Genomic DNA, 24118 nt, shown 5'->3' on the forward strand with positions numbered 1-24118 from the left:
CTTGGACTGCACGCCCTAATTACTAAATAGAATGAGAGGTACTATCATGTGGAGACTTTTAGTTCCAAAGAAAGAAAAACTATAATGCCGATGCACACTCTGTAGTACCAAGCACTGCTAGTCAGAATAACTATAATAAACTCTGCAATCTAGCATACAGAAAAATTGAGGTCTTGGCATACTGTTTGGCCAAGCAATACTGGCCCACCAACCAACATCCACCAGGTGCCCTCGCCTGTTGGGTCCCTAACACTAAATTTAAGTCCGGGTGTGGGACCCCAGCAAGGCAGCGAAGGCCAGCCGCCTCAGGGCAGCACACTAGTGAGAGGCTGTGGTGTTAGTGACTGTTAAGAAAGAAGCAAAATCTATGTGTTAAAGAGTGTTACACAGGAGAGAGGTATTAATTAAAATTGTAAAAAGTGTCACCCCAAAGCAGACAAGCAACACCAACTCAGGGAGTCCCACGTCCTAAACTCATCCCTAAAACTGACAAATTGTATACATTTCTAAAACTTACCATCATAGTGCTTTTCAATAAGCAGTCTGTGAATGCTAGAGATCCATAATAGTTAAAAACACTCAGGGCAGAAGGATGGGGAGGTTGGATTGGCACTCCTCCCACCTGACCTGGGTGCTGGGTATTGTCTTATACCTTTAATGGGGCACATTTTGCACTATATGGGGTGGATGCAGAGTTGAATGCAAATCCTTTGTGCGATTTTGCCCAGTTCATACTCTGGAACCAAGCATGCCCAATTATGGGTGATGCAGAGTTGTACGTAATACAATGGCTCATATAACTGGCCGTAATGGGGAGATATTCGTTGAGGGCATGCTGATGGAATACTAAGCTATGCAAAGTTGTACTGAAGCATAATTATACTGTTTTCAGACAAATCTCTTGCACTTACAGTAGCATAGGGCTGGTGCGCATATGTTGGCGATGGGTAGAAACCAAACATATGGATAGGGGTTGCCCTGATCGCGCTGCACACTGGTGTTCATACAAATTTATGTCATGATCCTGTCTGCAACAATCAAGTTCTTGTATTTGTTATCGGATTTACCTTGTCGCTTGACCTGCAGGTCAGGTTTCCTGTTTGTCTTGTGAACTATTGCTGTTGGAGCATGTCAGTTGACTGCATTTCATCTAGTCAGAATGCTCCTTGCCTCAGCTGACATTATCAACCAATCAGAGACTTGCAATCCCTATGTTTACCTTGTCTGCCTTTTGTTTTGTGCCAGTGCATAAGTCATTCTGACTCCTAGCAAGTCACAGTCTGACCCCCTGGCTTCTGAGTGTATTCCACAGTTCCCAGTGATTAAACCCCGTCTTGCTGTATTCCTGGTCTGCATTGCTTGCTATCAACAGTGCTTCACTAGGCTTTCGCCATAATAAGATTACACAGACTTTAGCCATTAGTCTCTACCTTCAGTAAATCTGTAAGCGTCCTAGTTCTCAGTCTGCTACAACTACAGCTTGGTCAAGTGCTTGTATTTCTATTGCAGCTTCACTCAAGGCTAAAGTTCTGTCTGAGACTCCACCTGTGTCTGCAGCCTGCTCCTGATTACAGTGCTCACCACAACCCTCTAACAAGGCCGTTGTAATGATCCTGAACGTTGCCTTGTGATTAACTTATGTTTTCCAGTGAGCTATCTTTGTACAGTGAGTACTGTACCTCCACGTCCAGCAATAACACCAGCACAGTCTCTCTCCACCAACATCCAGTGACAGTTTGTTCCTGCTTAAAGCTCAGCCATTTCAGCCAGTACAGTGTGTCTCTTTATCCTGTTTAATCTTGCACTCCTGTACACCTCTAGGGCTACACTCAGTAACAAGTTGCACACCAGTGCATCATCCAAGTTTATCTTCATTTCGGTTTAAGTTTCCAACTCCAGTCCGGTTCAGCTGAAGTACCTGTATCTGCCTCCAGGCCAGAGTAAGCCCAGTTCCAATCTGTTCCAGTATTCAGTTTATTCCATACCAGTTCAGTATCCAAGTCCGGTTTCCGTCAGATACTGGAAGCAAACCCAGTGTCAAGTCAATTCCATGTTACTACAGCAACTGCCCAGGGCTGCCTGATTCTATGTCCGCTGACTATCCTGATGAATCCCGACAGCGTGGATCCTGACAATTTGGTTCTGTGCACACAATGCTGGTGCAAGTACCACCAACTTGTGTTCAATTCTACATTGGCCCCTACAGGAAACCTTTTCTATGTTTCTAGGCATATTTTTCGACCATAACAAAACAAAATGTTACAGATGTGTCTTCACACATCTAGCCTCAATACACCACACAGCGTGAGGTGCCTGGCGTGAGTAAGCAAACAGGTCCTATGCAACTCCGTTAGCGTGGGGTGTCTTTTTTGCCAAAACGTTTCTTATTCACATCGCTATGTGACTAGGATGCACAAGTAGACTCTGCTGATCAAAACGATATGCCTATATTGTGTGTGTGTCTGCGACTGTATCTGCATAGGAGATGGTACGTTACACTGTTTACTAGGAAAACACTGTAGCATAGCATTTCATATGAAGATACAGCCACGGTCATACCCAGAATATAGGCATGCCACATATCATTTTAATCAGCAGAGTCTGCTTGTGCGTTCTATTCACATATCGTTTTGCATTTTAATGGAAAAAGTCGCACAAAACATGCTCAGCGCTACTAAGTCATGCCACGGCATGGCGTGAGCAGACGGCTGTTTAACATACAGAGAGACTAGATGTAAGTGGACACATCTGTAAACAATGTTACACATAATAAGATAGTAGAAATATCCCTTCACTCTCATACCGTAACGTCATAAACAGAGAGCAATATTGTGCTGTGGAAGACAAATGGTAGAACTGAGGATGTCCTAAAGTGTTACGTGCAGGGCCGGCAACAGAAATCTCGGGGCCCGTTACACTTCTGCCTCTGGGGCCCCCCTGCAACCCCCTCCATCCCCCCTGAACTTGTACCCAGGAAAGATGTTTATATATATATATATATATATATATATACATAGATGTCAATTAAATAAACTAAATATACAAGTCATATATAAATCTTGATTCTAAATATACCAGTCATCAGCTTGCAGCAAGCCAGGTCATCTCTTTCTGCTGCAGCGGGGGGGGGGGGGGAGAGAATAATGCAGCAGTGATGGCGCGGGCACAATGCCGATGGCGTCATTCATTAATACACCATCAGGTGACTCAAGCGACGGTGATGCCGGGGAGGGGTTTGCTGGGGCAGAAGGGGTCGCCGGGACAGGGGACGCTGCCGGGGGTGTTTTTTTTTTGCCTGGGTGGCCTGCCTGGTGGGAGGTCCGGCGCAGCATTATACATCGGCAGCGCAGGACCCGGCCAAGTGACAATGTAACACGGGGAGGGAGGGGGGAACGGAGCAGCAAGTTAATTATCTTTTTTTTTAAACTTAATTGACAGGGGGAGCAGATTATGTGATATGAATCTCAGTAAACTCTGGTGCACATTCTTTTGTGCCCCTCTGCCTCGGGGCCCCCCAGAATCACGGGGCCCGGTATAACTGTCCCCTTTGACCCCCCCTGTCGCCGGGCCTGGTTACGTGTTTGCAGGTCCATCCACTAACCAGCTACACTAGTGGCACAGGGCGCAGTTCCAGAGACTGGCAAATGGGAAGAACATGCACTTTAAAAAGTGCTTGGTGCTGAAATAGGGTCACATTTGTTGTGGCTCATAAACAAACAAAAAGAAAGCAGTGATATAGCCCTTCACACAAACATATATTCTGTTAGTTTTATTGTAATTCCAGTCATTTAATGCATGGCTTAAACATTGTGGACACCTTTCCACCTATCCAGCTTACAGTAACTTCTGTACCATTTGTAATGTTGACTATATAAATGTACTGATAATGAACATACACTGTATACCCTTCTGTTCTCCCTGTGCTAATTCTATATTTATAGAGCCCATTACTGACTGATGGGAGATGATTTCTATACTGATGCATGTAGTACAATTAGGATGGAGTCTCATCTACAGAAACCCCAGAGTTTCATGAGGCTCTCCTGGACTCCCAACAGACTAGCCAGCCTCTAAGGGAAGTGGGTGGTCCAGCACTGCGCAATCTCTCACACATGGTTCCGCACATGCAACCAGATGCTGTAAATCTCAGTTTGAGCATCAAGGGGTGGAGCCTTAATAAAACAAAATCAACATGCCACTCCCTCACACCTCCCACCTACGCCTGTCCTGGCTCTAGGATCTTCTTTGAAAAACATGGTCAAGTACGATTTACGGTCAGTGCATAATATTACTATAAGATTATGCATATATTAGCTATCCAAAGACCTTACAGTAAATACAGTAGTGGTAACAATAACTATTTTGCACAATATGACTGCAGACTATGGCCTATTTAATAATGCTTGTGCAAGAAAAGAACAGAAGGACAAGAGTTTCCAGCCCCACTCTCTTATCCTTGCTTATAGGTAACTCACATATCTGCAGATCTCAGAGCAATGGTAGCCACGTGTGAACAAGTAAACTACAACACAACACCTTCTCAATGAGTGGATGCTCTACCTGGAACAGTTATTATCTAATTTGTATGTGACTGCAGCACAGCCTGGGCTTGTTAAGGAATGGACTCAACAAGATGTCAGATGCAGGGATGATGACTAATGCCCTCAAATGTATGTGTTTCTGGTAGTGACTCTCTACTTGACTTCCCAACGATAATCTGCTGGACTTCAGAGATAGACCAAGTTTGCAACCTGGTAAAACCATCCTGCACTGTAGGTGGGGCAGATATAAAATGTGCAGAGAGTAGGTATGGCCATTTACAGATAGTTGCCAAACATCGATGGCTAACTACAGATGACCAATAGTTTTGCCATTGATGACTAAGAGCCAATGTTTCTCTGCCATCGATGGCTGAATAGAACCAAATAATCCCTCCCCCCCCGCCTCCCCCCCCCCTTGCATAGTGGCCACCGAGTGGTGCAAACCATTGATGGTTCACCACAGATGGTTTAAGTACCATCGATTGTTATAACCTATGGCACCATCGATGGGTGGCCCACTGATGGTCATCCCTAGCAGAGAGAGACTTGGGAGGGGCGTGGGAAATCTCAGATCTAAATTGCAGTGCAGAAATAAAACTGGCCAGCATATGTGGGCTACAAGATGAAGCAGCCAGTAGTTACCCTGTATGCAAAAACAATAAATGTATTTGCACCCCTTACAGTGCAACATGGTTTGTTTGTACTAGCAACAAAGTTACTTACTTTTTTGCTTTCCTCCCAACTCAGATCAGCCCCATTGTAACAAATGGTCCCATTGCACTGCACCTCTAGTCTGAACATCAGAGGTTCCCTGCCATACTATACCTTATTTCTAAATCCCAGAAAGTTGAGTCATCACTTATCCAAGGATTAGAAGGGTCGGCTGGGGTCAGGAAAGGATCGTACTCTGTATATTGTTCGGAATAAGCAATAAAGCTGTGCAAGAAACAGAAATTTTTTTCGTAAATAAACATCATATCATTAGTATAATATTAGCTTCACGTGCCAGTCTGCAGCCCCCCGCCCAATACCCGTCACCACCAGTGAGCCCCCAGTGATTGCAGTGGCTTCCCATTGGAAGCACTATCTGCTAATAACATGCTGAACTGTGATTGGCAGACAATACATCCAATGGGTAGCTCTAGGGCTGTAACCTATACAGTCCCTAGAAGCCGCAAGGTAGCTATGGGTAGAGGCATGCATGCTCAAGTTCCCTTACCAGCCATAATGTGCTTCTAGGGACTGCAGTTAATATTTTGTAGATAGCAGCGACGATAATGACACAGGTGAATAGTGGCCCTGTCATTTAGCACACATCTCCACAGTAATACATGGAGTATCAGCGCACATAACGTGAGCTGAAATCCCCCCCCCCCCCCCCATAACACTTAACCATACAACTACCCCAAAGTAACAAGAATTTACTTAAAGTCTAAACTAGTTAGAATTAGTCAGAATTTAGCATAGATAGATGACTTTATTTTGAGAATATGTTACTGTGTGTTTTGCTGGGTTTAATAGGATTTTTTTAAATCATTTTGACTACATTAGGTCAAGATTAGATACAGTGAATAGAATATTTAATGGAGATAGCCACTTTCAGGATATTATCAGTGTAGCTTTGGTCCAGTAGTAGGGACCAATGCCAAAACTGACACTATTCGGGAGGTGGTAAACCTGATTGTAGTATCAAGCCACAAAAAGTCTAGAACTCTTAGGTCTAAATGTATTATGTTGCTCTTCTAGAACACATTTCTACCTCCTACAGATGAGGCTTGAGTAGTGCTGTCAGCATTACTGTAGATTTGGGAGCAAATATATTGCGTCACCCACCACTGCATGAAATTAATAGGTAAGTAAGGCTTAGTTATAGCACAAGCTTTGGGGATTATTACATGTGCCATTTCAAATTCTCCAGAGGGGAACCTCTGTTACTGATGAAAACTACAACAGCACAGGGGTACTGAATAGGAAATGGCATGGTCCTTAAGTGCACAAGGCTAACTTAAGAAGAGCCACTGGCCTTTGGCCCCTGGCATAATGTATATAGAAACCGGGAACCACTACTGCAATGGTCCCTCCATACTCTTAGCTTGGGTTGTAGCGTGGGCATTACGGTGTATGAAATTGCATGTCAACTGCATCGCATTCCTTCTCCAAGGTCTGTGCAGAAATCATGTCCTGATGCATGATACAAGGCACACAGTTTGTGGTGGACAACCACAAGAAAGCCCATGAAAGCCTTCACCAGAACCAGAACTGGAGGAACGTTAAGGAAATATAAATAGCGGAGGACAGTTATGGTTTATAGAAGTTCTCATCAGTGGGTGGCTGATAATGTGTATAACTGTTATTAGGCCGTGTTATGTATCTGCTGTTCCCCACAGCTGTAAACTCATTTAGGTAGACCCTTGTTTACCCTAAGTTTCATGACACTCTATGTTATTTATTTGCATCACACCTCAACGTACAGCATTGCATAATGCAGTTGCTTCATAAATCAAGGATAATAATAATAATAATTTAGATACGTTAGGGCTCATTTACTAACCGCAACTAATCAGCAATTGCCGTGCAAGTTTTACAATGAAAGCAAAAGCCATCTGATTGGATGCTATGGTTTAGTGCAATGAGTTTATCTGTATTGCAAGTTGTATTCACTGTTGTAACAGTATTATGTATTATGCGAGAACTACTGGAATCTAGTTGATGTATTATGTATGTTGGGATACCTACTGAAAGCTAGTTGATGTATTATATATTGTGGCTTAACTCCTGGAATCTAGTGGACGTATTATGTACTGTATGTTGGGATAACTACTGGAATCTAGTTGATGTATTATGTATTGTGGGATTACTACTGGAATCTAGTTGATGTATTATATATTGTGGGATAACTACTGGAATCTAGTTGATGTATTATGTATTGTGGGATAACTACTGGAATCTAGTTGATGTATTATGTATTGTGGGATACCTACTGGAGTCTAGTTGATGTATTGTGGGATACCTACTGGAATCTAGTTGATGTACAGGTTGAGTATCCCATATCCAAATATTCCGAAATACGGAATATTCCGAAATACGGACTTTTTTTTGAGTAAGAGTGAGATAGTGAAACCTTTGTTTTTTGATGGCTCAATGTACACACACTTTGTTTAATACACAAAGTTATTAAAAATATTGTATTAAATGACCTTCAGGCTGTGTGTATAAGGGGTATATGAAACATAAATGAATTGTGTGAATGTACACACACTTTGTTTAATGCACAAAGTTATAAAAAATATTGGCTAAAATGACCTTCAGGCTGTGTGTATAAGGTGTATATGAAACATAAATGCATTCTGTGCTTAGACTTGGGTCCCATCACCATGATATCTCATTATGGTATGCAATTATTCCAAAATACGGAAAAATCCGATATCCAAAATACCTCTTGTCCCAAGCATTTTGGATAAGGGATACTCAACCTGTATTATGTATTGTGGGACACCTACTGGAATCTAGTTGATGTATTATATATTGTGGGATAACTACTGGAATCTAATTGATGTATTATGTATTGTGAGATAACTACTGGAATCTAGTTGATGTATTATGGGATTCCTACTGGAAGCTAGTTGATGTATTATGTATTGTGGGATTCCTACTGGAAGCTAGTTGTTGTATTATGTATTGTGGGATAACTACTGGAATCGGTATCCGTTCACATGGTCGACCATGTTATGGTCGACAGTCATTAGGTCGACCAATATTGGTCGACATTGACATGGTCGACATGGGCACATGGTCGACACATGAAAAGGTCGACATGAGTTTTTTTAACTTTTTTTTCTTTTGGGGAACTTTTCCATACTTTACGATCCACATGGACTACGATTGGAACGGTAAAGTGTACCGAGCGAAGCGGCAGCGGAGCGAAGGCACCATGCCCGAAGCATGGCGAGCGAAGCGAGCCATGCGAGGGGACGCGGTGCACTAATTGGGGTTCCCAGTCACTTTACGCAAAAAACGACACCAAAAAAAGTTAAAAAATCCATGTCGACCTTTTCATATGTCGACCTTTCATGTGTCGACCAATTTCATGTGTCGACCATATGTCCATGTTGACCATGTCAATGTCGACCAATAGTGGTCGACCTAATGACTGTCGACCATAACATGGTCGACCATTCATACCGGAACCACTGGAATCTAGTGGATGTATTATGTATTGTGGGATACCTACTGGAAGCTAGTGGATGTATTATGTATATTGGGATAACTACTGGAATCTAATTGATGTATTATGTCTGTTGGGATTACTATTGGAAGCTAGTGGATGTATTATGTATTGTGGGATACCTACTGGAAGCTAGTTGATGTATTATATATTGTGGGATAACTACTGGAAGCTAGTTGTTGTATTACGTATTGTGGCATAACTACTGGAATCTAGTGGATGTATTATGTATTGTGGCATAACTACTGGAATCTAGTGGATGTATTATGTATGTTGGGATAACTACTGGAATCTTTTTGATGTATTATGTATGTTGGGATTACTACTGGAAGCTAGTGGATGTATTATGTATTGTGGGATAACTACTGGAAGCTAGTGGATGTATTATGTATGTTGGGATTACTACTGGAAGCTAGTTGATGTATTATGTATTGTGGGATAACTATTGGAATCTAGTTGATGTATTATGTATGTTGGGATAACTACTGGAATCTTTTTGATGTATTATGTATGTTGGGATTACTACTGGAAGCTAGTGGATGTATTATGTATTGTGGGATAACTACTGGAAGCTAGTGGATGTATTATGTATGTTGGGATTACTACTGGAAGCTAGTTGATGTATTATGTATTGTGGGATAACTACTGGAAGCTAGTGGATGTATTATGTATTGTGGGATAACTACTGGAAGCTAGTGGATGTATTATGTATTGTGGCATAACTACTGGAAGCTAGTGGATGTATTATGTATTGTGGGATAACTACTGGAATCTAGTTGATGTATTATGTATGTTGGGATAATTACTGGAATCTAATTGATGTATTATGTATGTTGGGATTACTACTGGAAGATAGTGGATGTATTATGTATTGTGGGATAACTACTGGAAGCTAGTGGATGTATTATGTATTGTGGCATAACTACTGGAAGCTAGTGGATGTATCATGTATTGTGGGATAACTACTGGAATCTAGTTGATGTATTATGTATTGTGGGATAATTACTGGAATCTAATTGATGTATTATGTATGTTGGGATTACTACTGGAAGCTAGTGGATGTATTATGTATTGTGGGATAACTACTGGAATCTAGTGGATGTATTATGTATTTTGGGATAACTACTGGAATCTAGTAGATGTATTATGTATTGTGAAATAACTACTGGAAGCTAGTTGATGTATTATGTATTGTGAAATAACTACTGGAAGCTAGTTGATGTATTATGTATTGTGGGATACCTACTGGAAGCTAGTTGATGTATTATGTATTGTGGGATTCCTACTGGAAGCTAGTTGATGTATTATGTATTGTGGGATACCTACAGGAAGCTTGTTTGTAAAGTTTGTAATCAGGCGCTGATTAGGGTTGTTGCTCTAATGCTGCTGCTAGTGAAAAGGGCTAGTCAGTCCTATTACACACAGAAATACAATAAATAAAGATAGCAGCACTCAATATATGTTAAAAATATACCAGATGGTTTGTAAGAAAAAGTGCACATTTTTAACAAATGGTTATACAATAAAAATATATGTAAGACAGTTCATTGTAAAAGTTCCTAGTCACCAATGAATTTACTCATAATGGATAGTGCTCGTTCCTGTTAATAAAAACTGGACTGCAGGCAAATGGAAATGGACAATAAGGTGCTCCTTAGAACCTCCCCTTCCCCATGACTCCGAATAGCACAGAACTTTTGATACACTCCCATGACACTCCCCCAAAGGTGGTACCTACCCCCAGTTCCTTCACCGAACTGCCCTCTTTGACAGTAAGACAGATCTGGCCAAGTTCCGTCTGACTCAGAATAATACAGATGCATATGTCCACATGCTGTATGCTCGAAGTCACCTGCAGCCCATGGGGGTAATTCAGAATTGATCGCAGCAGCAAATTTGTTAGCAGTTGGGCAAAACCATGTGCACTGCAGGGGGGGGGGCAGATATAACATGTGCAGAGAGAGTTACATTTGGGTGGGTTATTTTGTTTCTGTGCAGGGTAAATAGTGGCTGCTTTATTTTTACACTGCAATTTAGATTTCAGTTTGAACACACCACACCCAAATCTATCTTTCTCTGCAGATTTTATATCTGCCCCCCCTGCAGTGCATCATGGTTTTGCCCAACTGCTAACAAATTTGCTGCTGCGATCAAATCTGAATTAGGCCCCATAAGCAGAGATCCATCTGATTCAGAATCAGGCCCTGTGCTCAGATAAAATGCATATCTTGGACCATATTTAGAGTTGCACGCATATATTTTGTTGCACTGCACCAATTCACCCCATCATCAATATCAGCTTTGCATTTGCACCAGCCCTATCCTCAGTGGTAGAGATCTCTGCGTATACACACCACTGAATATCCTTCAATTCCATCTGCACACCTACAATGCGCGCTCGGAACACTTAGCCTATGTGCAACGCCCAGGTTCTGCTCAGGCTCACCCATTCAGCTGAATTTAGGCTAGGTACACATTAGATGATGTGTACACTAGCAGACAGCACGACTGATACATCAGCTGTGCCATACACACTAAATGATATATCACACGATTGCACAACATAGAATTCGTGGCCACATTTAGGATGCATGCCGTCGTTGCCAGGATCATCTCAATGGGCATGCTGCACACCCGATGGGACAACCCAGCAAACGACCTGTAGGAGAGCACGATCAACGGTATACACGAGACGATCTGTGTCGAAACGATATATCGTGTAACGTGTACCCAGTCTCAGAGGTGTGGTTGATATGAGTATGACACAGATTCCCCCGTAATTGCTCAAAGTTGCGTACGCTCAGCCTCAACTACACAGCAAACTCAGTGCGCAAATTGCAAGGTGTGTCTGCTTATAAACTTGTGTTTGTTGTTGCTTTATCTTTGTAGATCATTATTTACTGAACAATAAAATATGTTGTGGGCTAGCTGTACTCTTACTGCTGGGCTGGCTGCTTTACCTCTGAACCCCAGGAGATGGCATCCTACAGTATGTTTATCACAGCACTGATTTCTAGGATTTATACAGCATGTATATTGTAACTTACCTGTCAGCTACTTTGGACATTTTTAAACAATGTCGATCTATCTGAACATTCAGAAAATGAATCTACAAACAAAAAGAATCCCACATTAGCTCATAAAATTGTATGTTCATTAAAAAGTAAATATTGCAAACTTGTTTCCTTTAGGTTATTGGATCATTATTTACTATATATGTAGCCCTAGAGAAAAATAAGAATTTACTTACCGATAATTCTATTTCTCGGAGTCCGTAGTGGATGCTGGGGTTCCTGAAAGGACCATGGGGAATAGCGGCTCCGCAGGAGACAGGGCACAAAAAGTAAAGCTTTAGGATCAGGTGGTGTGCACTGGCTCCTCCCCCTATGACCCTCCTCCAAGCCAGTTAGGTACTGTGCCCGGACGAGCGTACACAATAAGGGAGGAATTTTGAATCCCGGGTAAGACTCATACCAGCCACACCAATCACACCGTACAACTTGTGATCTAAACCCAGTTAACAGTATGATAACAGCGGAGCCTCTGAAAAGATGGCTCACAACAATAATAACCCGATTTTTGTAACTATGTACAAGTATTGCAGATAATCCGCACTTGGGATGGGCGCCCAGCATCCACTACGGACTCCGAGAAATAGAATTATCGGTAAGTAAATTCTTATTTTCTCTATCGTCCTAGTGGATGCTGGGGTTCCTGAAAGGACCATGGGGATTATACCAAAGCTCCCAAACGGGCGGGAGAGTGCGGATGACTCTGCAGCACCGAATGAGAGAACTCCAGGTCCTCTTTTGCCAGGATATCAAATTTGTAGAATTTTACAAACGTGTTCTCCCCTGACCACGTAGCTGCTCGGCAGAGTTGTAATGCCGAGACCTCTCGGGCAGCCGCCCAAGATGAGCCCACCTTCCTTGTGGAATGGGCCTTAACCGATTTAGACTGTGGCAGGCCTGCCTCAGAATGTGCAAGTTGAATTGTGTTACAAATCCAACGAGCAATCGACTGCTTAGAAGCAGGCGCACCCAACTTGTTGGGTGCATACAGTATAAACAGCGAGTCAGATTTTCTGACTCCAGCTGTCCTGGAATATATTTTCAGGGCCCTGACAACTTCTAGCAACTTGGAGTCCTCCAAGTCCCTAGTAGGTGCAAGGCACCACAATAAGCTGGTTCAGGTGAAACACTGACACCACCTTAGGGAGAGAACTGGGGACGAGTCCGCAGCTCTGCCCTGTCCGAATGGACAAACAGATATGGGCTTTTTTGAGAAAAAACCACCAATTTGACACTCGCCTGGTCCAGGCCAGGGCCAAGAGCATGGTCACTTTTTATGTGAGATGCTGCAAATCCACATATTTGACTGGTTTTAAACCAATGTGATTTGAGAAATCCCAGAACTACGTTGAGATCCCACAGTGCCACTGGAGGCACAAAAAAGGGGTTTGTATATGCAATACTCCCTTGACAAACTTCTGGACTTCAGGAACTGAAGCCAATTCTTTCTGGAAGAAAATTTACAGGGCCGAATTTGAACCTTAATGGACCCCAATTTGAGGCCCATAGACACTCCTGTTTGCAGGAAATGCAGGAAACGACCGAGTTGAAATTTCTTTGTGGGGCCTTCCTGGCCTCACACCACGCAACAAATTTTCGCCACACGTGGTGATAATGTTGTGCGGTCACCTCCTTTCTGGCTTTGACCAGGGTAGGAATGACCTCTTCCGGAATGCCTTTTTTCCCTTAGGATCCGGCTTTCCATCGCCATGCCGACAAACGCAGCTGCGGTAAGTCTTGGAACAGACATGGTACTTGCTGAAGCAAGTCCCTTCTTAGCGGCAGAGGCCATAAGACCTCTGTAAGCATCTCTTGAAGTTCCGGGTACCAAGTCCTTCTTGGCCAATCCGGAGCCATGAGTATAGTTCTTACTCCTCTACGTCTTATAATTCTCAGCACCTTAGGTATGAGAAGCAGAGGAGGGAACACATACACCGACTGGTACACCCACGGTGTTACCAGAACGTCCACATCTATTGCCTGAGGGTCCCTTGACCTGGCGCAATACCTGTCCCGTTTTTTGTTCAGACGGGACGCCATCATGTCCACCTTTGGTATTTCCCAACGGTTTACAATCATGTGGAAAAAACTTCTCAATGAAGTTTCCACTCTCCCGGGTGGAGGTCGTGCTGAGGAAGTCTGCCTCCCAGTTTCCATTCCCGGGATGAAAAACTGCTGACAGTGTTATCACATGATTTTCCGCCCAGCGAAAAGTCCTTGCAGTTTCTGCCATTGCCCTCCTGCTTCTTGTGTCGCCCTGTCTGTTTACGTGGGCGACTGCCGTGATGTTTTTCCCACTGGATCAATACCGGCTGACCTTGAAGCAGAGGTCTTGCTAAGCTTAGAGCATTATAAATTTACCCTTAGCTCCAGTATATTTATGTGGAGAAAAGTCTCCATACTTGATCACACTCCCTGGAAATTTTTACCTTGTGTGACTGCTCCCCAGCCTCTCAGGCTGGGCTCCGTGGTTACCAGCATCCAATCCTGAATGCCGAATCTGCGGCCCTCTAGAAGATGAGCACTCTATAACCACCACAGGAGAGACACCCTTGTCCTTGGATATTGGGTTATCCGCTGATGCATCTGAAGATGCGATCCGGACCATTTGTCCAGCAGATCCCACTGAAAAGTTCTTACGTGAAATCTGCCGAATGGAATTGCTTCGTAGGAAGCCACCATTTTTACCAGGACCCTTGTGCAATGATGCACTGTTTTTAGGAGGTTCCTGACTTGCTCGGATAACTCCCTGGCTTTCTCTTCCGGGAGAAACACCTTTTTCTGGACTGTGTCCAGAATCATCCCTAGGCACAGCAGACGTGTCGTCGGGATCAGCTGCGATTTTGGAATATTTAGAATCCACCCGTGCTGATTGTAGCAGTATCCGAGATAGTGCTACTCCGACCTCCAACTGTTCCCTGGACTATGCCCCTATCAGGAGATCGTCCAAGTAAGGGATAATTAAGACGCCTTTTCTTCGAAGAAGAATCATCAATTCGGCCATTACCTTGGTAAAGACCCCGGGGTGCCGTGGACAATCCAAACGGCAGCGTCTGAAACTGATAGTGACAGTTCTGCACCACGAACCTGAGGTACCCTTAGTGAGAAGGGCAAATTTGGGACATAGAGGTAAGCATCCCTGATGTCCCGGGACACTATATAGTCCCCTTCTTCCTGGTTCGTTATCACTGCTCTGAGTGACTTCATCTTAATTTGAACCTTTGTAAGTGTTCAAAAAAAATTTTTTTAGAATAAGTCTCACCTAGCCTTCTGGCTTCAGTACCACAATATAGTGTGGAATAATACCCCTTTTCTGTAGTAGGAGGGGTAATTTAATTGTCACCTGCTGGGAACACAGCTTGTGAATTTTTTCCCATACTACCTCCTTGTCGGAGGGAGACTTGGTAAAGCAGACTTCAGGAGCCTGCGAAGGGGAAACGTCTCGACATTCCCATCTGTACCCCCGGGATACTACTTGTAGGATCCAGGGGTCCTGTACGGTCTCAGCGCCATGCTGAGAACTTGTCAGACGCGGTGGAACGCTTCTGTTCCTGGGAATAGGCTGCCTGTTGCAGTCTTCTTCCCTTTCCTCTATCCCTGGGCAGATATGATCTTATAGGGACGAGAGGACTGAGGCTGAAAAGACGGTGTCTTTTTCTGCAGAGATGTGACTTAGGGTAAAAAACGGTGGATTTTCCAGCAGTTGCCGTGACCACCAGGTCCGATGGACCGACCCCAAACAAGTCCTCTTCCTTTATACGGCCATACTGTGCCGTTTGGAATCTGCATCACCTGACCACTGTCGTGTCCATAACATCTTCTGGCAGTTATGGACATCGCGTTTATTCATGATGCCAGAGTGCAAATATCCCTCTGTGCATCTCGCATATATAGAAATGCTCTATAGTCAATAAAATACTGTCCCTGTCAAGGGTATCAATATTTTTAGTCAGGGAATCCGACCAAGCCACCCTAGCTCTGCACATCCAGGCTGAGGCGATCGCTGGCCGCAGTATAACACCAGTATGTGTGTATATACTTTTTATTATATTTTCCAGCCTTGTCAGCTGGTCCTTGAGGATGGCCCTATCTATAGACGGTACCGCCACTTGTTTTGATAAGCGTGTGAGCGCCTTATCCACCTTAAGGGGTGTTTCCCAACGCGCCCTAACTTCTGGCGGGAAAGGGTATACCGCCCATAATTTTCTATCGGGGGGAACCCACGCATCATCACACACTTTATTTAATTTATCTGATTCAAGAAAAACTATGGTAGTTTTTTCACATCCCACATAATACCCTCTTTTGTGGTACTTGTAGTATCAGAAATACGTAACACCTCCTTCATTGCCTTTAACGTGTGGCCCTAATAAGGAATACGTTTGTTTATTCACCGTCGACACTGGATTCAGTGTCCCTGTCTGTGTCTGTGTCGACCGACTAAAGTAAACGGGCGTTTTAAAACCCTTGACGGTGTTTTTGAGACGTCTGGACCGTACTAATTGTTTGTCGGCCGTCTCATGTCGTCAACCGACCTTGCAGCGTGTTGACATTATCACGTAATTTCCTAAATAAGCCATCCATTCCGGTGTCGACTCCCTAGAGAGTGACATCACCATTACAGGCAATTGCTCCGCCTCCTCACCAACATCGTCCTCCTACCTGTCGACACACACGTACCGACACACAGCACACACACAGGGAATGCTCTGATAGAGGACAGGACCCACTAGCCCTTTGGAGAGACAGAGGGAGAGTTTGCCAGCACACACCAAAAACGCTATAATTATATAGGGACAACCTTATATAAGTGTTTTCCCTTATAGCATCTTAATATATATATAAGCATATCGCCAAATTAGTGCCCCCCCTCTCTGTGGGAGCCTTCCCTCCAGCCTTTCTGTGAGGGAAAATGGCGCTGTGTGCTGAGGAGATAGGCCCCGCCCCTTTTTCGGCGGCCTCGTCTCCCGCTCTTAACGGATTCTGGCAGGGGTTAAATATCTCCATATAGCCTCCGGAGGCTATATGTGAGGTATTTTTAGCCAAAATAGGTATTCATTTGCCTCCCAGGGCGCCCCCCTCCCAGCGCCCTGCACCCTCAGTGACTGCCGTGTGAAGTGTGCTGAGAGGAAAATGGCGCACAGCTGCAGTGCTGTGCGCTACCTTTAGAAGACTGAGGAGTCTTCTGCCGCCGATTCTGGACCTCTTCTCACTTCAGCATCTGCAAGGGGGCCGGCGGCAAGGCTCCGGTGACCATCCAGGCTGTACCTGTGATCGTCCCTCTGGAGCTGATGTCCAGTAGCCAAGAAGCCAATCCATCCTGCACGCAGGTGAGTTCACTTCTTCTCCCCTAAGTCCCTCGTTGCAGTGATCCTGTTGCCAGCAGGACTCACTGTAAAATAAAAAACCTAAGCTAAACTTTCCTAAGCAGCTCTTTAGGAGAGCCACCTAGATTGCACCCTTCTCGGCCGGGCACAAAATCTAACTGGCTTGGAGGAGGGTCATAGGGGGAGGAGCCAGTGCACACCACCTGATCCTAAAGCTTTACTTTTTGTGCCCTGTCTCCTGCGGAGCCGCTATTCCCCATGGTCCTTTCAGGAACCCCAGCATCCACTAGGACGATAGAGAAATACAGATCACAAAATAAAATGATAGAAGATAATGCAAAGGAAGAAACACAATAAAACAATTATTATTATTAACAACTATAATAATAATACAATTATGAGTATTTAGTAGCCTATGCTATTATGCTATCTACATTTATAATACACTTTATTTATAAAGTGTATCGATCTCTATTTAACATTGATTATTTGCAATTATATTTTCAGTGGTGTCAAATGTCAGTTTCATTTATACAGATTATGCAATTCATCAAACGTTGTCACTGTTTTTCAGGAGTGAATGAGAAAAGTTGGGCAGGTAGGACCATTAAAAATAAGGAATACATACAAAATGCCGAAGGTTGGGAGGCGGCACATGACTGACCGCAGCATCCAGACACTGAAGAACTGAAGATGCAGACATTGGAGGGGGTTAAGTATTTATACCCCCTTCCCATTACCTACCCTAACCCTTGGAGGGGGGGGGGGGGGGGATGTGGTAACTGGGGCTAACCCTCTGGGGGTGGCAGCAAGAGCTAATCCTTGGGGAGTGACGGCTAAGTAGTTACCCCCCCCTAGAGCCTAACCCACCTTCCCCAAACACCCACCCACCCCTGAATCCTGATACCTTCGGGATGTCAGCTGTCGGTGATCCGGCAATGGCCTTACTGAGTGGTGTTGGGATTCCGGCGTCGGTCACTTGACCGCCAGCATCGCAACAGCCGGTATGCCGAACACATCCCTGGAATATCATCCAAACATTCTTCTCAACTCTGAATAAATGTCAGTGAAGCTTAAAGTAAAAAATGTATTTGTTCCATTAGAGAAACCCAATAATGAAGAAGTCTGTTGGCTGAGCCTGTAATTAGTAGTACAGAATCATCTGATGCACAATAGAACAGGGGTTTACATGGTTTATTTGCTGTGTACTTTTCAGGAATATCTGTAAAGGTGATCATCAAAATGACTTAGAAACGTGTATAAACACCAGTTAACTAATGGAGAGTGGATCTTTGTAACTTGGTACAGTAACTAACCAAATTACCAGATTTACGATTCTCTACACCCTAGGCTCTCAGCCTAATGTTACTTTCCCCTTTAGCAGATGTACCAACCTGTTTTCGCAAGTCATCTTTTGTCGTTTTCCTAATGACATGGGAAGCCATATGAACTGGGCTCTGTGACTGAGAGTCCTCTGACACGCCATATACTGACTGGAGAAAAACATGGAGGATGAAGAAGAGGAAAGAAAATTATTACGGCAGTCTCGCACATCTTTCACTAAACCGATATATGTATTTATAAAACAAATGATAAAATATTGATTATGTAGTAGAACAATTGAATTGCAAGTCCTAACTTGATATACCAATACAGGTTGAGTATCCCATATCCAATTATTCCGAAATACGGAATATTCCGAAATACAGACCTTTTTTGAGTGAGAGTGAGATAGTGAAACCTTTGTGTTTTGATGACTCAATGTACACAAACTTTGTTTAATACACAAAGTTATAAAAAATATTGGTTAAAATTACCTTCAGGCTGTGTGTATAAGGTGTATATGAAACATAAATGCATTCTGTGCTTAGACCTGGGTCCCATCGTCATGATATCTCATTATGGTAGGCAATTATTCCAAAATAAGGAAAAATCCGATATCCAAAATACCTCTGGTCCCAAGCATTTTGGATAAGGGATACTCAACCTGTATTTTTGGAGTGTGGGAGTAAAGAAGAACACCAGGAGGAAGCCAACCCAGACACAGGGAAACAATATAAACTCCACAAGATAGGGTCTTCGAATAGAACCTTGCTAACCACTGTGTAGGCACAAGACAAATAAGTTCTCTGTTTTTGTAAACTGCTCATTTATTTGGAAATATTTGTACATAATGACAGTAGAAATTAGCTGTATATGCAGAATAGGTATTCTCCATTTATTGTACAGTTTCCCTAATTATTTAACATTACTTTATAATGCCCACAGCCATAGGACAAGGCAACAACCCGACATGGCCTGACCAGTGGATCTCTCCATAATACTGTACAATTCTTGTACATGGGTGTGGTATAGAAGATCTACACTGTCTAGATAGACAATCATTAGGACGACCCCATATGGTTGACATGCATTAGGTCGACAGGTAAAAGGTAGACCATGGGTAAGATAGACAGGTACAAAAGGTCAACAGGGTCAAAAGGTCAACAATAGAATGGCCGACACACAAAATGTCAACACAAAATATATTTGTTTTACATTGTTTTGGGTGTCATTTTGTATAGTTAGCTATATCTAAGCATATTCAGTGAAAATCTGTTTACTTGCGGGCTCTCTGCTTGCCACACTTCGGGCAAGGTTACTGGCCCCTATTCAGGTTTGTTAGCAAACCAAAAAGGTAAGCCACTGGGCAAAACCATGATGCACTGCAGGTGGGGCAGAAGTAACATGTGCAGAGAGAGTTTGATTTGGGTGGGGTGTGTTCAAACTGAAATCTAAATTGCAGCGTACAAATTAAGCAGCCAGTATTTACCCTGCACAGAAACAATATAACCCACCCAGATCTAAATCTCTCTGCACATGTTATACTGTATCTGCCACACCTGCAGTGCAACATGGTTTTGCCCAATTGGTAACTCTTTTGGTTTGCTACCAAACCTGAATAGCCCCCTATTTCCAATCATAATCCTCATGGATGGTAAATCAAGAAAAAGTTGGAAAAATATGAAACGTGTAGACCATTTGTGTGTCAACCATGTTGACCTTTTGACCACGTTAACCTTTTGTACCCGTTGACCTTAAGCATGGTTTTAAGTGTCAACCTTTTGACCATGTCGACCAATGTGTACCATTGAGCTAATGCATGTCGACCATATGGGTTCGACCTGTATGTTGGAACCCCTTTTACACTTACTATAAAGGACACTACACCGGGTCAGGTATGTAACACCGGCGGTTGGGATCTTGGCGGTCAGGAGACCAACGCCGGGATCCCAACAGCCGGATTCCCAACAGCCGGATTCCCGGTGGAGAGCGCAGCGAGTCCCCACACAGGCTCATTTCACTCGCCATGCTTCGGGCCTAGTGTCGAACTTCACTCGCCACACTATTATATTCCTCCTCAGGTGTGGCGTGGACCACCACCCGAGTGGGAAATAGGGGCTGTGGGCGTTATTCTGATCGGCGGCATTTCCGCGTTGGTCTCCTGACCGCCAGAATACCAAGAGCCGGCAAATTAACTGCTTCTCAACACACCTACCAACCTAACAACGTGGCCTGACCACAGGATATAATCATAATGCAGTTCTATTTTACTGTACATATTTCTAGGCAGTGGCTGTTGTGGAAATGGATGTGTCAATATGGTAAATTTAACAGAATGTCTGGGAGCCATCTGGCTCTTAAAGCTTTAGGGATTCTGATTGGTCTAAATTAATTTTAAGCCTAATATTAGATTTTCAGGAGGATTACATTTCTCACTAATAGTGTGGTAGATAGACCACAAAACCTAGATATGAAACTAGAGCTTATAGATTTACATGATGTTAGTTGAAAGGCTCTGTGCAGGATGCCCTACACTGCTGATGCATGTTGCATTTACTAAAGTGCAGTTAGATCTACCTGATCCCTAAGAATATCTGGACATGCACACAATGGCATTTGGGCAAATAGGAACATGCACTAGGCAGATTTTCTGGCATGTGAGTTAAAATCCTCAATACCAACTCACAGAAGGGGAGATATATCAACCTTGGGAGGAGATGTCTCAAACCTTAGGGGTTGATATACTGAAGTATTAAAAAATGAAAAGTATTGGTGCTGCCCATAGCAACAAATCAGATTCGATATATCATTTCTCTATTGCATTCTAGAAAATGATAGACAGAATCTGATTGGTTACTACTGGCAACACCACCACTTTTCTTTTTAGAAGCTTTAGTAAATCTAACCCTTGTAGATAAAGTGAAGAAATTGCCCAAAGCAGCCAATCAGCTCTAATTGTCATTTATCTAGCGCAGTCTATGCAATGACAGTAGGTGATTGGTGGCTTTGGGCAACAGATCCACATTATCTATCTGTAAGGCTTAATACACCTTCTGCTTGGAGAGATATAAAATTAAGTAGTTGCCTAAAGCAACCAAATAGCATCTACACTGTCATTTTATAGGCTGTGCTAGATAAATGCTCTGTGCAACTTCTCCCCTTTATATCTCTCCAAAGCTTGATACATCTCTCCCTAAACCTATTAAGAATGTTATTCTGTAGTTTGTGGTTAAATGGTCTGCAGTGCCTCTATCTACATCAAGGTCTACACTCATTAGGTTTACCCCATATGGTCGACAGGCACAAGGTTGACATGGACTAAAAAAATCGACATATGAAAGGTCAAATTGGAAAAGGTCGACAAGTACAACAGTCGACATGAAAATGGTCGGGGGGAGGGGAATGGTGAATACACTTTTTTTTTTTGCACTTTTGGGGTTAGTGTGGACAGTTTTTTTCATCTGGGACCACCAATTGTAGAAACACATGCCCTCACGGGCTCGCTTTCCTCGCCACACTTCAGGCATGGTGCCTCACTCCGCTTCGCTCACCACAAGGTTACTAAATGTTATAATTTTTGACATAGACAGCCAAGGACGGAAAAAGGCCAAAAACATGAAAACCCCCCAAAAATACAGAGGTCGACCATATGTGTGTCGGCCATTGTTATGTCAACCTTTTGAACCTGAAGACCTTTTCCAGTGTTGACCTTTCATACTGTATGTCGACCTTTTGTCCGTGTTGGCCTTGTGTCTGCCGGCCATATGGGGTGGACCTATAGTCCGGATCCCAATGTGGCTACCCTCAAACCAGTTCCTCACTTTCAGATCGACTTTAGCCTGACGGTTTTTAATGTTGCACTTCCAGAAAATCTTTGTCCCAAAGCATAACGTGGCTACATGCAGGTTCGGACACAACCTGACGCTGCTTGAAAATACCCTCTCTGCTGGAGCAATGCCAGAGCCTGCACAGGTAAATTAGTTAGCCTTCCTGAAACAAACACATAGTTCGTAGCGTTGTGATTATTGAAACACTATTTATTCGTTATTTAGTGTACTTTACCTTTTTGACCTTTTGGGGGTTCTTCATTCTGCGGCATTTTCTTATATCCATTTCCGTTGTGTTCACACATCCAGGCTGGGAAATGGAGATACATAATTATGTATACCACAAGTTTTAGTTACAACAATATGTTACAAAAGAAGACATGAAATAGTTTCTGTGGTTACAGTGTAACATTACATTGTTTTAGAATACAGTACATGCAACAACACGTACATGAAATGACACTGTAGTCTGCGTCTCTAAGCATAAATGGCAGCTGTTCCTCCAGTAGGAAAATCCGATACCATACGCAAGAGCATGATTGCCCTATTATATCCCTATAAGGAGATGTCTGGAGCGCCATTGTCTCTGAACTCCACAATTCCTCTTTGCCTCAAGCAGTTTTCCTAGGTGTAGTATAATTCCTGAAGCATTCCCTTCCCAGAACTAACTTAACCCATCAATACATCCATTGCTTCAGAACTGACATCTACTGTAGAACAACTCGTCTCGGGACATTGATTGCATAAAAGCAACTGACTTCAACTTACCAGAAACATCCTGGCTAAAAAGGGTGGAATTTAAGAAAAGCTCAAAAGTTACAAATAAAGGTACACACAAATCACAGGATCAACGGAGGTGATATTAATTCCTTTTACTGGTGTCTAATGCCATATTTCTGCGTGCTAGACCCCTCATGCCATTATGCAGGCTGGTGTGCAGCACATCAGGTGGTTCATTTTCAGGCTTGTTTTATCACAGGCAGGATCTATTTACTGGACGTATTCATTCTAGCGGCAGGATATAATGGAGTCCGAAATCGTCGGAGTTGCGGGATGCGAGCCTATCTCTGACGTTTTTTTTAAAGGGTCAGTCATTTACACGGCAAAGCCATGTCTTCTAAATGATTTCCCCTTTAAAAAAATGTCAAAGTTCAGCCGGCAACCCACACATCCAGCGAACTCGGACGCCATTATATCCCGCCGTATATATATGCCCCCTTACATGCTGTATAGAAGGGGTGTTTCTGTTAGCTAAGGTAAAGTGGTGGAACTCCTCACCAAATGAAGTGACACTAGCATGTTCATTAATAGATTTTAAAAACAGAACTAGATACATTTTTCTACAGTAAATATCTGTACTTCTAATTGGTAGAGGAAGTTATAGGGGTAATGTATGATTTGTACTGAAATACGCAACCGCAGCTTTGTAAATCCCAGCGGCTACATATAAAGATGCAACATTGGTAACAGATCAGTCGATTATTTAAATTCTGGGCAGCCCTATGATCACGCATGGCCGCAGGAAATAAGATGTCGGAGACATTGCAGATGCGCATGGGATTACAGTCACAGCCTCAAATGCCCCCAAAATCGTCATGACACACCTGTGTTTTGCTGCCACCCCCAAATGGTCCATATCTGTCAATAACATTGACAGTCCCAGCACATGCACAGGCTGACAATAATGTTGCATCTAGCCTAATGCGCGGCAGTGATGTAGCAGAGCATATATGCACCCTGCCACCAGCACATGTGACATCATGACATCACAGAGCAATGCCTGGAGCAGGAAGATGGGTGCCAG

At 43.3% G+C, this 24118-nt stretch overlaps 1 protein-coding gene across 3 annotated transcripts in view; it reads right to left on the reverse strand.

Moving 5' to 3' along the window:
• Positions 1 to 24118, reverse strand: part of RGS6 (regulator of G protein signaling 6) — an 802086-nt gene that overhangs the window by 74478 nt on the left and 703490 nt on the right. For all 3 annotated transcript variants that reach the window (XM_063947693.1, XM_063947695.1, XM_063947694.1), the window contains exons 10-13: positions 22550 to 22624; positions 18559 to 18657; positions 11814 to 11875; positions 5367 to 5477 (exon numbers count right to left, since the gene is read on the reverse strand). In XM_063947693.1, the coding sequence (XP_063803763.1) occupies positions 5367 to 5477; positions 11814 to 11875; positions 18559 to 18657; positions 22550 to 22624 (347 nt within the window). The remainder of the gene's footprint in view (positions 1 to 5366; positions 5478 to 11813; positions 11876 to 18558; positions 18658 to 22549; positions 22625 to 24118) is intronic.

This window comes from Pseudophryne corroboree, chromosome 12, assembly GCF_028390025.1.
Source record: "Pseudophryne corroboree isolate aPseCor3 chromosome 12, aPseCor3.hap2, whole genome shotgun sequence".
Classification (NCBI taxonomy): Eukaryota; Metazoa; Chordata; class Amphibia; order Anura; family Myobatrachidae; genus Pseudophryne; species Pseudophryne corroboree.